The sequence below is a fragment of the Rhinopithecus bieti genome, unplaced genomic scaffold, assembly GCF_001698545.2.
Source record: "Rhinopithecus bieti isolate Rb0 unplaced genomic scaffold, ASM169854v2 scaffold_13709, whole genome shotgun sequence".
NCBI lineage: Eukaryota > Metazoa > Chordata > Mammalia > Primates > Cercopithecidae > Rhinopithecus > Rhinopithecus bieti.
In genome coordinates, this window is record NW_016807882.1 from 668,578 (window position 1) to 685,041 (window position 16,464).

General features: G+C 36.3%; 1 protein-coding gene across 4 annotated transcripts; it reads right to left on the bottom strand.

The window, feature by feature from the left end:
• Nucleotides 1–1,092: 1,092 nt before the first annotated feature.
• Nucleotides 1,093–14,622, bottom strand: PCDH18 (protocadherin 18). 4 transcript variants are annotated; one of them, XM_017884051.1, is made up of 5 exons: nt 14,368–14,614; nt 11,715–13,855; nt 10,854–10,939; nt 10,599–10,762; nt 1,093–3,908 (listed from the first exon to the last, which is right to left on the bottom strand). In XM_017884051.1, the coding sequence occupies exons 2-5, from the start codon at nt 13,539–13,541 to the stop codon at nt 3,241–3,243; spliced, it is 2,745 nt and encodes a 914-aa protein (XP_017739540.1). In that variant the 5' UTR covers nt 13,542–13,855; nt 14,368–14,614; the 3' UTR covers nt 1,093–3,240. The 4 variants fall into 4 exon arrangements, with proteins under 4 accessions (XP_017739540.1, XP_017739539.1, XP_017739538.1 ...); XM_017884050.1 differs by having other exon boundaries at nt 10,854–10,942; XM_017884049.1 differs by having other exon boundaries at nt 11,715–14,622.
• Between the last annotated feature and the right edge of the window lie 1,842 nt (nt 14,623–16,464).

Here is a 16,464-nt window from a genome sequence, read left to right on the forward strand (position 1 = left end):
CCCCAAATTTTAATTTTTATACAGCACTATGTATTGCTTATTCAGGTTCAGTATATCCTTAAGTTTTGAAGTCACTGAAGAAGTCACATTTATGAAAATCAGCTTAGTTTTATTGTTTCATTCTTGTGATGATACATTATCCAGATATACTGAAATGGAACAGAAATATCAAAACATGTAAGACAGTCTTGGGACAGTTCTATTAGTTTCTGCCATACTGAAAGCTGCCATGTCAGACAATGCATTTTTCACTCGTACAAGTAATCCAGTATAATATTGCTTATTTTTAAAATAAATCTACAATTCTTTAAATTTTAATGTGTCAATATTTCAAGTTCATCTTTGAATATTTTCTTACCATCAGTATCAAAAGAATGAAACAAGGAAACTAAGCTGATTTTCATAAATGTGACTTCTTCAGTGACTTCAATAAGACAATAACTTAATAACTCACTCATCTTTACCTTAATAGTTATCTACCAGTAAGTAGCAAATTTAAATATTTGAGACAGGAGGAGCAATAATTTAAATGATTAACAATGTTATAAGCCCCATCTACTAAGATCAATAAGTAAATCAATGAGCAATGAATAACAATGTTTATAACTTGTAAGAATTTGAAGAAAGCTAATTCTCATCATTTTATAAACAAACATTTAAGGAGGATTTGTTAAGCAGTAGATTCAGTTTTGAGTTACATTTTTGGAAGATAATTTCCTTAATATGTGATTATCATTGAGGAACATTTCAAATAATCCAGTGGAGCTAAAGAGATTAAAAATAATAAATGGAGGAAAGAATGTTTAAGAAAGAATGTTTTTGTTGTTTCAATCTGAGGAAGGGTAGGCTATCAAAAAAGAGGTGATATAACCTTGATGAGAGATTAGGTTGCTATGATAGCATCAGACATCGCAGTTTTCACTGAAAGGATATTATTTGGTGAAAGGAACAGAAGCAAAAAGCTGAAATCTTGCACTTTTATTCTCTCAATCTGTGGACATGGTGAGCAATAATGAAAGGAGATGACTGGAGAAGCAAGGGAATTTGAGACATGAAATTCTTGGAATATGGACAATGTACAAAAATTTTATATTGAATGAAATATTGCATTTTATTTATTTCACATGATTCAAAATAGCGATTTTCAACATAGCTTACCATATTACTGCTGGTGCTTTAAATTAAGAACAGTGAGGATATAAAAGTCTTTTTCTTAATGGTAATATATACTGAAAGGAAGTGAAGTTGAAAGGCAGAATGTATTTAAATATGGTTAGCGTTTTGTGTGTAATCTACGAAAAATAAACTGAAATTCCACTTGTAATTGCAATCCCTCCTATAAAGGAAAATGTACCTGTTGAAAGAGGTAATATATTCTGTTTAATGTGGTACTTATTTGAGAATTCAAATATCTGAATTTTAGTCACTTTTCAGTTAACTTTCCCAGTGTTTCAATTTCCGACTACCAAGCCAGGGAGGATAATATTCTTGCCTCCTGGAATCATTGTAAGGATACCTTTCTATCCTGCACAATTTAATACAAAATATCCTGAGAAAGTTATTTATTTATTTATTTATTTATTTATTTATTTATTTATTTATTTTGTAATTTGAAAAATATTCAAGCAGTTGTTGCTTGCTTACTCTTTTATCTTTATTCCCCAAATGCATTTAACTTATTTAACTGGAATATGGCTTACTACTTTCATTCCCATTACAAGTCTCAAACTCATTCCTTTTGAATTGTGTTTTTCTTGTTTGCCCAGCCAACTGAATGCTGCATGTTTATTATTTGAAACTCAACACTGGATCACCCTCTCAGGAAGGGCATGCTGCATGCCAAGCTTTTGAACAAATATGTAGGAACAGGACTCTGACTTATAGACAGTTCTTTAGCTTTACTTTAATTTTTCTTTTATTTTCACTGACAGTAAAATTTTCTGGAGAGTACAATCAAGATAGTGTATTATTAGAAATAACATTAATAGAAGCTTGGTCAGAAATGATAATAGTCATAATAAGCATCTCTCTTACCAAGGCATTCCACACAGAGAGATCACAGCACAATAAATAAAGGATTTCTCATTTGCCACACAACAAATAAAACAATTGCAGTAACAAAAATGTGATTTCATAAGTGTTCTTATACTAAAAATAAAAGCAAAATATGAGATCATGCACTGGAGACAAAAGCTAAAAATGAATAGTTATAACAAAAAAAAGACAACATTCCAAAAGGTTAAAATGTTCAAGTATTGTGAGAGGAAAGGGGGAAGATTCAAAATAGAATGGGTTCAGAATAAGTCAATTATATTTACTATCCTAGGGGAGACACTGACATAACTGTTTTTATCCAGTAATATTTTATGCCATTAGAATACATACTGTTATCCATTTAAAGGACAGATTCCATTTCCTTGGCGCATGTTTCATACTACAAGGATAGAATAAAATTTATAGTTTACCCTAATTATAAGTAGATAATAATATTATGAGAGAAATATTCTCAGAAACAGGCCAGTGTGATGGCCTGGAATAGTAGGGGCCTGGGAGTCAGGAAACATTAACTTTAGTTCTGTTTTCATCGTTGTCTATAAAAAGTTCATTTGAGATAGCCATCTAATAAATAACCTTCAAGATATTTCTCAGTCCTGAAATAAACTTTCACTTTATGTTTCGATTTTGCTGTAAGAGTTCAACTATTGGGGCTAGTAGAAAGTAGCGAAAATAACAATAAAATATCCTAACAATTTTAATGATTCTTAATTTCTAAAAAGTTATCGAAAAAAAGTGGGATCACTTAATGGAATTAAGAATTGTATAATGCTTTAGTGGGGTTGTTCACACAACATAATAATTCTTCCCCAACAAAACTAATCTAAGCAGAGCAGTGCCTTTACACTTTGTGGTTCAATAGTATATCAGATTTGAACAGTGGCTAGTTTCTACATGATTAAGAAAAACATGTCTGTCATGGGAGTAAAAAAATAAAATTTGTTTGTTAAATTACACATAAATATAAGGTACAAATGTATTTTTAAAATACAGATTAAAATAATCACACTTGCATTGTGTACATACGAAAATACAGTATTTAATATTCAATATACACAGACACATTTATGATAAATGCAACTATTTGGCAATGCCAGTTCTTTCGGGTTTTTGTTGTTGTTGTTGTTGTTGTTGTTGTTCCCTATTTCCATAAACATGGAAACAAAAATGCTTCACTAAAATCTCCTAGCTCTGGCGGACATCTTGAAGCAGTTTGTTAATCTCTGCCACCAGTTCACTGGCATCCATGAGTTCGTGTTTCCCATCATTGAGGTGGTTGAGCACATTGTCAAAATCATCTTCTTCATAATTTTCAGGGATCTCCTCCATGGCCGGCAGCCATTTTGAAGAAGGCTGCACACTGGAGTGAGTTCCAAGTGGTGGCCCACAGTTGTTGGTGGGATTTTGAAAATGTGTACTGGCTGCCCATGCCGCTACTCCCTGTGGGTAACCCATAGTTTTGGCTGGCAAGGGACCCTTCCTGCGTTCCAGGGAGTTGGACCGATCCACCTCACTGCATTCAGAATAGGTGTCCAGGGAAGAGGGTAAGAGACGCTGGAACACACTGCTCATTTCCGAGAGCAGAGATGATGTGCTAGTATCCCCAGTGTCCTCATCGTTTGGGGAGTCCTTTCCAAAGGTGGAAAAACTCTTCTTCTTTTCACCGGAATCTGCAGGCTGAGTGTCATCCTCAAGACTCTGATGTGGATGCTGCTGCTGGGGTTGTGTTGGGAATTCTTCCCCTGGAATGAACATGTTACTCCTGTAATCGGAAGATGGTGAGGGCAGTGGTGGCATCCAGCACTGGTCAGAGTGTCCCAGAACCCTGCACTCCTCCGTGCAGAGCCTCATAGCTGCACTCAAGAAAAACAATGGGGTTTCATTATTATACTTAGCATGATTCAAAATAATGCAAAAATGTAATGTTATAATAAAAAATAGAATGAGACAGTTTTAAACTATTGCCATGATGCCAACCTATTATTATACACATAAACTGGACTACAATTACGGCTTTAATTTGAACACTAGTTTTATAGACCTCCATAAGTGTTATCTTCTGGTGTGTTTTTTTCCTTATTGGTCAAATAAGAACATTCTGCTACTCGAATAATGAGAAGACGGGTTGATAATGTATACGTGGGAAGAACTAGGTGTGAGTGATGAAATAAGTACTGATCATAAATTCTGAAGAACAGACTTGTAAGGTGAAACCTATAACTTTAGAATGCCACCCATATAATTCTTGTATAATACATACCTTTGTGTAACTTTCTCAATATTACTTTAGTTTTAATGGAAGCAATGAGAATATAATAAGCTATAAAGTAATCATACTTATTAATCTCTCTTAAAGATATTACAAATTATTTATTGACTTAGTACTTAAAACAGTAATGAAAAGTATCCTGAGCTACTGGGTGATCATCTGCAATTACCCTGTTAAGAAGTTTTCTTTTAAAATTCAAAATACATTGATATGCAAATATACAAAAATGTCATCAAAAGATGAAGAATATGAAAAATTCAATCTTTAGTTCTTACAGATGTTATAATGCTCTATTGGAATATGAGAGGCCACACTCATAGGAAAAAAAATAGATGATATGAGAAAAGCAGGAAAATAAAGAGGAAAAAAACCCTGTATACTTGGCAAATACAATAACTAAGCTACGTGACAAGGAAATGAAAAGATGTAAACTATACTTTACAAACCATTGACTTATTTCAGTGAGAAATAAGTCTCTTCAGTATTGTGATTTCATTTTAGAGCAACAGCAGAATGCAGAAAATGCAAAATAATTCTCTTAGATTTAAAATAACATTAGGTTGTTATTAGCTATACTTATATATTAAGAGCTAATTTTGTAGATCCATCTATTTTAGGAAGATTCCTATTCTTCCCAAATTATTGCTAAAACGGTGATTCTTGAAGGATGCCCGTTCCCTTGTTAGAGGAAAGAAGTTGTCTATTGCAGTTACTGTGGTATCACTAGCAACTGGTAAACTGCCTGCATACAGTAGGTATTCACTACACGTTTTCTAAATAAAACATGAGGAAAATAATGTTGACTTTCTGGAAAAAAAAAAAAAAGAAGAAGAAGTAATGGTCTTTGATGAAGGGGTCGAAATTGCTGCTTTTCTCTGCTTGAATCTTTGAGATAATTCTGTTCTTAAACTGCAAGAGTCCCAAATATGGACCTCAAGTTTTAATGAAAAAGGGGATAATTTGAGGATCAAAATGAGATCAAGTATTGTGAGAAAAAAGCTGAATCACTAAGAAATCTAGAAATACAATGAAGCAGAAAAAAAGTGGAGAAAAGTGTGAACATCAATTCCATGTGAATCAAGGTGGGGAAAGAGAAAGAGGGTAAGCATGAAGAAAAATTGTGCTATCTTGTCTAGATTTCCTGACTTCATGCATTATTACTACTTGGAAATATTTACCAACTTTTTTTTTTTTTAATTTGATGTGGACAAAACGAAACGGGTTGAAAGTCATTGGAATGATTTAATAGCAATGAGGTTTTCTCAGCAGTGAAATAACAATCATAGTGGTAATGATTTTTTTGCCTTCTTAATTCCCCAGGTCTCTGAAAATGGAACTTAGACCTGTCTCTATTGTCTTACTCATATCCTGTTAGAAGGAAGAAGAACAGACCTGCTGACACCTCTTCATTTATTTTCTATCCTTTAACTCAGTAGTTTTAGGCTTGGGAAGGGCTTAGTTGTTTGATTCACTTTATTTTAATGCTTAATGATTGGAGGGAAATGATTCATAGGCTTCTAAGAATACTAAAAGTGACCTAGTTTTCTAAAGACCTAAATATAATACACATAAAACCAACAATACAGTGCAAAAATACATTCTAGGTAACTAATGCAATCTGAAAGTTCATGCTCAAAATAAGTTTGGTCATATAAATTTTAAACAGTGAATGTTATTTGCAACTTCATCCCAATAAATAAGTGGAGCTTTAATTATAAAATAATAAATTAACTTAAAAATGAAAAATAATAAGACAAATCGATGAGGAAACACTAATGGAGGGAAGGATGACAAAACAAATAAGAGAAAGAGAAGAGTAATGGTGCAGAAGAGGGCATTCTTGCAACTTCATTGATATTGTCAACCTTGTCCCCAGGGACTTGACTGAACACATTCTCAATCTGTAAGTAATTTAGTGCCACAAATGTTCCATACTATATCCCAGTGATCAGGGCTTGTTGACAAGTGGTCCAAGTGGCTAATCTTTCTGTTGCTCCTTGAAAGCTCTGCTAGGTAGTTAAGTGTCCTCTGGGGAGGGGGAACATGGTGAAAGGAGAGCATCTTCTTTACCACTAGAAGACTATGGATTTTGTCACTGCACTGCACCTTATTGGTGGGGCAGAAAGCAGATATATAAGAAATACGTATGCCTTGCTTCTATCAAGCCATTAGTAATCAGGTGATCAATCAGTTATCCATTAGGAGTCTGCTACATGTGAAGTGCAACAATAGCACCCTGCCCTCAAAAGTTTTAAAAATATATAGATATAAGTAAAGTGTAGCAAATGGGGTCATAAGCACAAGTAAAGTGTCAAATTAGATGATGCTAAGGGCCTGTCAAGAAAGGAAAAAAAAGTGGAGGTGAAGCTGAAATAGTTAAAGAAAGAGCCACCTACAACAAACTTTGAAAGATGAATAGGAGTCAGTTACACAAAGTGACGAGAAGCCAATTTTTCAGGTAGGAAGGATACCATGAGCAAAGCATCGGTGTGTTAAGTGAGGAGATGCTTCCAGCTATAACAAAAGATACAAAGATGGCAACATAGGAGAGTTAATAAGTTAAGAGAGGATCCCATTGCCCTTTGAATGCCAAGATAAATAGTTTATTTAGTTCAGTGTTGCTGGGCAACGAGTTAAGTATTGATTTTGAGCCAAAAAATGTAGATTAAAATGTTCTCATAATGTTGTTCAAGCTGTATGAAAGAAAGATTTGACAAAGGGAGGAACTACTAGAGAGTGAATATCAGTTTGCACACTGATACACTAAACTAGTCATGGAAGAAAGGCCAGAACGGATGGGCTTTCGTGGATACCTGCCATGAGAAAGGAGAGAACATAGAATTTTAAAAGAATATTGAAAGTAAGTAATCAGAGATGACAGACTGATGAAAAGTGGATTGGACTCAATCAAGAAAAATGAGTTTCACAAGAAACAAAATCAAACGGCTATATGAATCATCTTGGTGAAGTGAATGCAATGGAAAATGGGGATTTTTGCAAGCATATGCTTAGTGTTACAGTTCAAAGTTGAATGAGTAAGAAAGTATGTTGGCAAACATGAGTCAACAGACAAAAAATGCATACCGATTTAACTGCTCAAAATGCAGGATATTTGTATGGGAATTAATAGCATGAATGACCAGAAATGACCCTGTTAGCAGGCAATGCAACATAACATAATCTGTATTTGTTCAAAGTCTAAGACAGAAAAACAGTTAGACCAAGACACTTTAGTCTTAGAAATGTAAGTGCTTTGGAAACTGTGCTGATCTCTTTTAATGACATTCAGATGTGGACTTAAATTTTTCTCTACTTGGAATATTTCCTGGGAATATAATTTTACCAAGCACAGGTTTTTTGCCTCCCTAATGTGCCCTAATGTGCCTCCAGAAGTTGCCAGGTTAAATAATAAACTGGAATATGTATCATCAAAATTATATAAATAAGGGGTAGCTATCTTTGTATAGATACTCGGTACACGTATTGGAATCTACAGTAGTCAAACATGAATATATTTTGTGGCCCACTGGTGACCTCCTGGTGCTCTATGCCTCCAGGATAGCTTTGACCACACCTCAGATGGAGGCAGGTACCTAGTAAGGCAGAAATGTATCTACTATAATATATTTTGTTGTAATACAATGTTACGCAAGAGCAAAATAACTCTCCAACCACACCCACAGTTAAATGTGTTGTGCAAATATGAGATTTTTTTTTAAATTATCTCATAATAAGTGGAATTATTAATGATGATATAAAGGTGAACTCCTAATTTTGAAAAGAAATGTGATACTGATGGAGCTTAACGTCACTCACTAAACACAATTCACTGTTTTCTACAGTTTATGTCTACCTATTGTTTCCCCAATGTCATTATTCCTTAACATATATCATTATTATTGCAATTATTATTATTATTATTTACTCCAAGTGCTGGAAAACTTTCTTGCCACAAACTTACGTGGAGGTGGCAACTTAGAAAATATAAGAAAAAGTAAAATAACTTTGACCTAAAGAAAAAACTTATAATTAGCTATTAGATTTATACAATTTCAGAATTAAAAGGGACTTTAGGATCATTTAGTCCCGAAAACACCAAGGTTATGTAATTAGAGCAGCTATTCAGTTAACTATGCTGATAAATTTAAATTTCAATGAATAAACATCATACAAATCTAAAAATATATAATACAATATTGATGTCATGCCCACTATGTTACTTTTCTGTTTAATGAAATGAAATTACATTATTTAAAATCAAGGATTAATACTCAAAATTAGGGTTCTGTCAGGTTCACAAAATTGTAGGTTAGCCAACTCCTTTATTGCACAAGTAAGAATAATGAAACTGATTCTCTTTGAGCAACGTGTCTGATTCTAAATATATTCCACTAAATTTTCAGAGATTTCTCTTCAAATTGGCCAAGAAAGTCTATGCATTAAAACAGCAACAAAAACCGGACACCATGATTGTGCAAACAGGCTCTCAGGTAACTGCATGCCTTATTGTCTCTAGAATTTCCCCCTATACATTCATCCTGTGAGATGTATTATAGTATCTATTACTGTAATAACAGAAGTAGATAATCAACATTTAATAGTTACGGGGTATGTCATCTCTAGAACATAAGAATATTAGGACACTCTATTTAAAAACAGTTGCTACAACAGCAAAAACCTGTTACTTCACATACTTGATTAATTAGTGTTTAAGAGTGTGGGGGTTGTTCCAAATCTCACTCTCCAATATACATACTGCCTGATTTGAGATGCATTTTCTAACCTTTATAAGTTTCAGTTTCCAAATCTTAACAATAACAACAACAACAACAAAAAATAGAAGCCTGTTACTACTGTCACTACTACTAATTCCTGGCAAAGCCTTAGAAGAGGCAGTGCAGGTATCGAACTCTGCATGGGCCTGGAGTAAACCTGGGGGCATAGTTGGTAACTACTATTGCTACTACTATTCCTAATATTAATACCCCTCTGGCTACTGCCATCACTACTTCACTTATGAGTGCTCGAGTTTCTATTCACAGTGGTCCTTCGGTATCCAAAGGGGATGGTCCAGGCCCCCTGTAGATACCAAAATTGGGTATCTAAATCTTCTCTAGGTTACTAAAAATACCTAATATATGTAAATGCTATATAAATAACCGTTGCACTGTATTGTTTTTTATTTGTTTTTTTAATTGTTGTTTTAATATTTTTTATTGTTTAATCCAAATACTTTTGATTAACAGTTAGTTGAATCTATGGATGTGGAACCTGCAGATATGGAATGTTAGCTAGATTGATTTTCTTGAATTCCTGTAGCTGTCTGAGGCTCCCTCATGTTTATTTCCTAAACTCTCTTACTTATCTGTGTTTAAAAATAGAGGTGCAATGGAACTAAGATGGGTGATATTGTATTGTTCTGTCTTTCATATATCAAATGGCAGTCATTGATCCACATTCAGTGAAACTTGGAAATATAGGTAGCCAAAGGAACACACGTATGTATTCTTAAGGTTGATTTAATATTGAAGTCTTTAGTAGTGGTGCTGCTAGGATAATATAATCAGTATTTACTCAGCTCAGAGAGTTTCTATTGCAGAATTAGAGGGAAGAAACTGCAAGGAAAATGTGGTTCGAAACTTAATAGCATCTTTTCTATCTAGCTGTGTACTTAAAAATTCCACTCTTGGGTCCTTGTTTCTCTTCTACTATAGCAAAATGAAATGTTGGCAAAAATATTCTGTGCTTACCACCTACAAAGATGCATTCCTTCTCCTATTTTTAATGCTTGAAGTGTACAATTTCTAGCGTATTTTAGTCTCTGATTTTGTGAGTTGGTGCCCATCACAGGAAATGCATCCTCCAAATTACAGTCCAGTTCACCACTACGCGCCAAAACAGTTTAACTGAATAAAAACCACCACCCAATAATTTTGCAAAGAGTTGCACAACCATGTTCTATGGCTGTATCGGATGAGGTGGAAAGAAGAGGGAAGTGGTTTTTTTATTTTTTTTTCCCCACCCCTTTCTTCTTGTCCTATGAAGCTGTCATGCTTACTCTTTCTCTTTCAGCTGCTTAATGAAATTTAAGAAAATAGTATTAAAATGTTTCAATTTCTGTTCACTACTAAACAGTGATGAATATACTATAAAACATAAATACTTCAGTGCAAAGGACAAATAAAGAAGAAATATAAGCATGAGAGAAATTTTTCATTTTACTGGTGTCACGGTAGACCTGAAAATAAAGATTTATCTATCACTACCCTCTTACCTGCTGGAATTCTTCCATCTGTGAGAAACAGGTCGCTGAATCCTTCACCCAGCAGCCTATCTATTGGAGAATCTCGCCCCAAATCATAATCACTGTCTCCTGCCTCACTGTCACCACGGCCACTGTCTTTCAAGCTAAATTTGTCCATGTCTTGAAGGGCATATCTGGAAAGATAAATCAGAAAAAAAAAATTACAGTTTTTACTCTTCAGCATTTATGCTGAGACTTAATAGGTAACACAAGAATAATTCATACCTATAGCTCCTGGAATATTTGTTTCCTCGAAAACTTGGTCTTGGTTGATATTGCCCCTGGTGAAGCATTGAAAGAAGCTGAGAGACCTGCTGGAAACCAAATAGACAGAACTGATTCCTGGAAACAAGCCTCCAAATACTCACAATCTTTAAGCATGAAAAACAGTTACTTGCTATTTCAGATAAGTAATTGAACATATTATCTCTATTTAAGATTCGCAAATGCTGGACTGTGGTGGACCATGCAGCTAGCTGCCAACTATAAATAAAATATATCTCAGAGAGATTTGGATGATCTAATACAGCTGACTTTTACTTTGTGAAAGAAGACTCCCTTTCAAATAACTGATTTATTTTATTTATAATTCAGATAAAGTGACCATCTGTAAAAATACATGGAAAATACTGTAAAATACAACACTATAACGCATGTAGTTTAAAAATGTCAGGAAATCTTCCAAACTTGGACAAACATAACATGCTTTGAAATAGAAGTCTGAAGGCCTCAGTTTTTTACTCTGTTCAGTAAAGACTATAACCTTGAAAATAAAGCAAGTCTCTACTTTTTGGCTTCCCATTATTTTAATCTGGGAAGTAAGGGGACTCTAACTACTTTGTGAGCTTCATATTTATTTTTCAATATTATACATATTACATGCAAGCTAATTACTTAAGGAAAACTAAAAACAGTATGCTAAAGTGTGCATCTTTGCTACATATTCACAATGTAACTTGTATCCTACTTAATTTGCACAGTATTAGTATTGTTACTTATTATTGAAAACATTTAAGAACTAGTAAACACAATTCCTGAACACTAACACCTAACATTGCAATGAATTGATGTGGTTTATGATCTTACCTCAACAGCAGGAGTGGCGTGGGTGAGTTCTAATGAGAAATTCTCTGGCACGTGGTTTGATGAGATTGTCACCAAACTGTTGAGTGACTGGTGACTGTTGTGACTCTGCCGGCTGCCCATCTGCCCTCTTTCTAAGGTAGGCGATGAAGATGGAGACGATCTGTGATGAGATCTGATGGGCAGAGTGCCATTTATGGTAGGCACCAATGTGATGTCCCCTTTGTGAATCTGCCGAGATGGCCTTTTTGGGTGGTGCTGGTAAGTTGATTCGGCCACCCTGCAGTTATAAGATCTAGTGTCTTTCTTCTCACGGTTACACCTAGTTGCAAATAGCACCATAATAACCAACAATACTGCACAAATTGCTCCTAAGGAAATAATTATTATCATGGAGACATCCAAGGATGCCTGGCTTACTGAAGTCATTGCTGTACTTGTCACCGACTCTGCATATTCAAAGATCATGCACTTCAGAAGGACTTTGGTATGTAGCTGAGGATTGCCTTTGTCCTGAATGATAACTGACAGCTCCCATTCTGTGTAGGGAACAGAATCCATGCTCACATTGGTATGGATGTCACATGATCGTGGATCAATTATGAAGATATTCTCCTCATTACCTGCTACTATGGCGCAGCTGAGTTCAGCATTCACACCAGAGTCTCTGTCAATTGCCCTTATTCTTGTGACATGAAAGCCACTTTCGGCCCCTTTGGGAATGGTGATTTCTGCCGTATTATTGCGCAATGCAGGCCCTATAACCACAGGAACGTTGTCATTTTCATCAATGATGGTGAGCACAACTGTGGTATTGCTTACCAGTTGCTTTGGGCTTCCTCCATCTCTTGCTTCTACCACAAAAGTGATCTGGCTCACTTCTTCGTGATCAAAGATTCTGAGGGCATAGATGGCTCCGTTAGATGGGTCAATAGTTACATACGTAGTTATGGAACTTCCTAGAATAAAACTCTCCAAGATGGTGTATGTCACTTGTCCATTTTCTCCAAGATCAGGATCTGTGGCTGTAACAGTGGTGATATATGCCCCCGGCGAGTTATTTTCTGAAATTACAAATTCATATCGGCTTCTCTGGAAGTGGGGTGGATTGTCATTGATATCATTGATTTGAACTGTAAAATGTTTCACTGTAGAGAGACTGGGTGTCCCCTTGTCCTCAGCGATTACAGTCAAACTATATTCAGATCTCTTTTCTCTATCCAGTGTGGCATTAGTTAAGATTAAATAATTGTTTTCATACGTTTTCTGAAGTTTAAAGTGACCATGTCCATGAAGCTTACAAACTATTTCTCCATTCAGCCCAGAATCCTTGTCCTGAACTCTGACCAAAGCAACAAAGGTATCAATAGGATCCCCTTCAAAAATATAAGATATTTCTTCTTTTCCAGGGGACATGAGGTTGATGTTAATTTCAGGTTTATTGTCATTAACATCCACAACCTTAATGATAATTTTGCAATGGGCTGGGATTGAATTTGGACCCAAATCTTGAGCCTGAACATCAATCTCATAGGATTTGGTGATTTCATAATCCACTTGCTTGAAAAGAGTCAAATGTCCCCTTTCGGAATCAATTTTAAAAGTCTCCATAATTTTGGGAGACACATGACTGCTGAAGGAATATACAATTTTCCCATTAGCGCCCTCATCTGGATCCGTGGCATTCAGATCTAAGAGCAAAGTGCCGATCGGGGAGTTTTCTAAGAGTTGTATTATATAAGATTGCTGCTCAAAAGCAGGGCTGTTGTCATTGGAGTCTGAAATGCTTATTTTTAGTATGGATGAGCCAGATCTCTGAGGTACTCCCATGTCTGAGGCAGTGAGCTGAAGCTCGTAGCTTGACTTCAGCTCCCGATCTAACTCTCTGACCACAATGAGTTCTGCATACTTGGCTCCATCAGTCCTGGTCCGAACCTCAATATTAAAAAAATCATTGGCAGAGAGCGAGTATGTGTGGAGGGAATTTTCCCCAACATCTGGATCAAATGCACTGTCCAGGGGAATGCGAGTCCCAACTGCCGCACTCTCAGATATCTCAATAGGTATGAGAGATCTTGAAAACTGAGGAGAATTGTCATTAATATCCAGCACTTCAACTTCAATATGGAAAAGCTGCAGATGCTCTGTGGGTAGAGTGATCACATCAAACTCTATGGAACAGTTCAAGTTTTTCTGGCATAGTTGTTCACGGTCAATTGTAGCCCCAATGCTGATTTCCCCATTATCCTCATTTACTACAAGTAGAGGAGAATTTCCCCTCTGCATGGCTCGAAATCGAACAGTAGAAGGATTAGGTAGCTTCAATAAAACATCAGCCACATCCTCCGATAGTCTTGCAATTACTGATCCAACCCTCTGTTCCTCATAAATCCTGTATTTCAAATTCTTGCCCAGTACATCGCGGTTGAAAGATACTATCAGGAGTGCAAAAACAAACCTAAAGTGCATTTTAGCATTCATTTGGTGCATTGGTCAGTTTATGAGATTTCCCTCACAGAGCAAGTTAAAACAGCAAAGCAATCCCCTCAACTTCCTTTGGCAACTTAAAGCTACATTTGGTACTTGAAACTTGAAAGCGTCTCTTAATAACACAGCACAGCAATTAACAGCTCGCAAACTTTTGTTTTATACACACCGTGTCACGACTTCCAGATACCTTCGGCATGGAGTCCAGTCCTTGCGTTTGTTTGGTCGTTCGTCCTCTTTCCAGGCAGAAGAGTGTCACCTCCGCGTTTTCGCCCTTGTGTAGTCGGAATCCATCTATTGCGGGGTGCCGGCGGAGTCTGCAGTGTGTCTTTCCTGAGAGATTCTTTCTCCCTTTCGCTGCTCGGCTGCAGACTAAACACCCGTGATTGCTGACTCCAGTCTAAAAATCTGTACAACTTCACTTCAACTCAGACAAAGCTCTTGCCCAGCGTGTGTTGAATCGCTTCCAGCCAATCAGCGTGCTTCCAAATCAAAAACTGATGGAGTCACCCAAGGAGGGAGGGCGCGAGCGGAGGGTGGGAGAGAGAAAGAGACTGAGAAGGAGGAAGGAGGGGGCGGGGGCGCAAAGGAGAGAAGGGGAGACGGGCTGGTGGGGCTGAGGGAGGAGATGGGAGCCAGTCCTTCCCTACTCCTTCCTTCTTCCTCCCCACTCCCCCTCCGCCTTTCAATCTACTGCATTCACTTTCTCTGAGCGTGCCATGACAAAGGGGAGACAAATTACAGAAGAAAAACTTTAAGTCAACTTCTGGTCGCCTTTATTTATATGGCATGTTAAATTGTTCTTGTTTTCTTAATTGCTCTTTCTTCTGCCACAGACGTGTAATCATCTTGCTTTTCATAGTCCTTAAGTGCTAGTTTAACTTAAAATACCTCTAAGTGCGTTTTGTTGGTGGAGGAATTTAATACAATTTGAAAACTTGCTTCTAATTATGCTTCTCAGACCGCCTATTCCCCACTCCCTCTGTAAATACTTGGGCCTTGCTCCTTCTAGGAGCACAAGGAGATTGTCTTGGGGCTCTGTTTTTAAAGAACAGAACGAGTAAAGAGGTTTCATTTTCTGTTTTCTTTCATCTTTATTCTTTGAAGATAAGAAAAGGGCTATCTTGCACTCTTGATTTCTCTTAATTGGCAAGACTTAAAGGAGCACCTCAGAATTTGGAACTAATTAACAATATAGCTCTACCTTGAATGACTTCTTTCCTTGAGTTTGGGCAAAACTGTTCGTAATATTTCTTTGTCCTGTACTTCAAAAATATCCTATTTATCTTGGGTAAAAGACACTGCAAGCTTTAGCATGCCAATTTCTACCAAAAGGAACTGTCTATACATGGCTAGTCTTCGCAGTGAATACTGGGGGGACATGGACTCAATAGTTTACAAGTCAAATTTTTATAATATATGCATTATTTATGAAAACACTTCAGATACGTATTTTAAAAGCCCCAAAGCTTGTTTACACTGACAAATCAAATGCCTGAGCTGAAAATTACATTTTGTGTGCATCAAAATGCTAGGAAGTATCATGGGAGGCTTGTGCTCTATCCAGGTCACAGAAACTGATATGATATTCTTATTTGAAAATAAGATTATTTATGATGTTCTTTCTGCTCTGCAATTCCTTTTAAGTTTATCATCGTGGCTCCATTCTTGCTGCTTTTTTTTCATACCTTTTGCATTATTCCTCAGCTGTCTTCATCCGCTCGCATAGTTGCTGTTTCACGTAATCTCATTGTCACTTTTTTCCATTTTTTTCCCCACTCTATTTTGCCCCCCAGAAACATATAAAAAAAAAAGTAATTTTCTGATTTTTCCACTTTGCTTACTCTCAGCAGAGCTCAGCTAAAGTCACTAAGAAGGCTCTTTCCAAAAAAGAAAGCAGAGGAGTCTCAGCGTGAATTCTCCTTCTTTTTAGGCATTCGAAAGCATTTTATAAGCCATTGTCTTTTTTTCCCCCTCCTGAAACCAGTGCTGTGTGGCAAATTGTGCAGAATGGAAATGCCTATAATGAATGTATTTAGTACTGGGTCACGCTGATGAACATTCTGCCCCCATGAATAATACTGTTTTACAAGTTTGTAGCCCTTTCAAATTGCTGATCCCCAAACCCTATAGGCAAACTAGGAAAACTACCACAAGCAAGGGGGACTTTAGAAACCCATAGCCATCTGGCCTAGATCTCTAACAATCTGAGCCAATAATTATATCAATTCAGGCTTTTGCGAACCCCTTTGCAAACACCAAAAGA

Bases quoted from the DNA above. Each gene is read 5' to 3' on its own strand.
- PCDH18 (XM_017884048.1), bottom strand. From the start codon at position 14,201: ATGCACCAAATGAATGCTAAAATGCACTTTAGGTTTGTTTTTGCACTC. The intron at 10,943-11,714 runs GTAAGATCATAA...TTTGGTTTCCAG, and splicing joins ACGCCACTCCTGCTGTTGAG to CAGGTCTCTCAGCTTCTTTC. The intron at 10,763-10,853 runs GTATGAATTATT...TTATCTTTCCAG, and splicing joins AAATATTCCAGGAGCTATAG to ATATGCCCTTCAAGACATGG.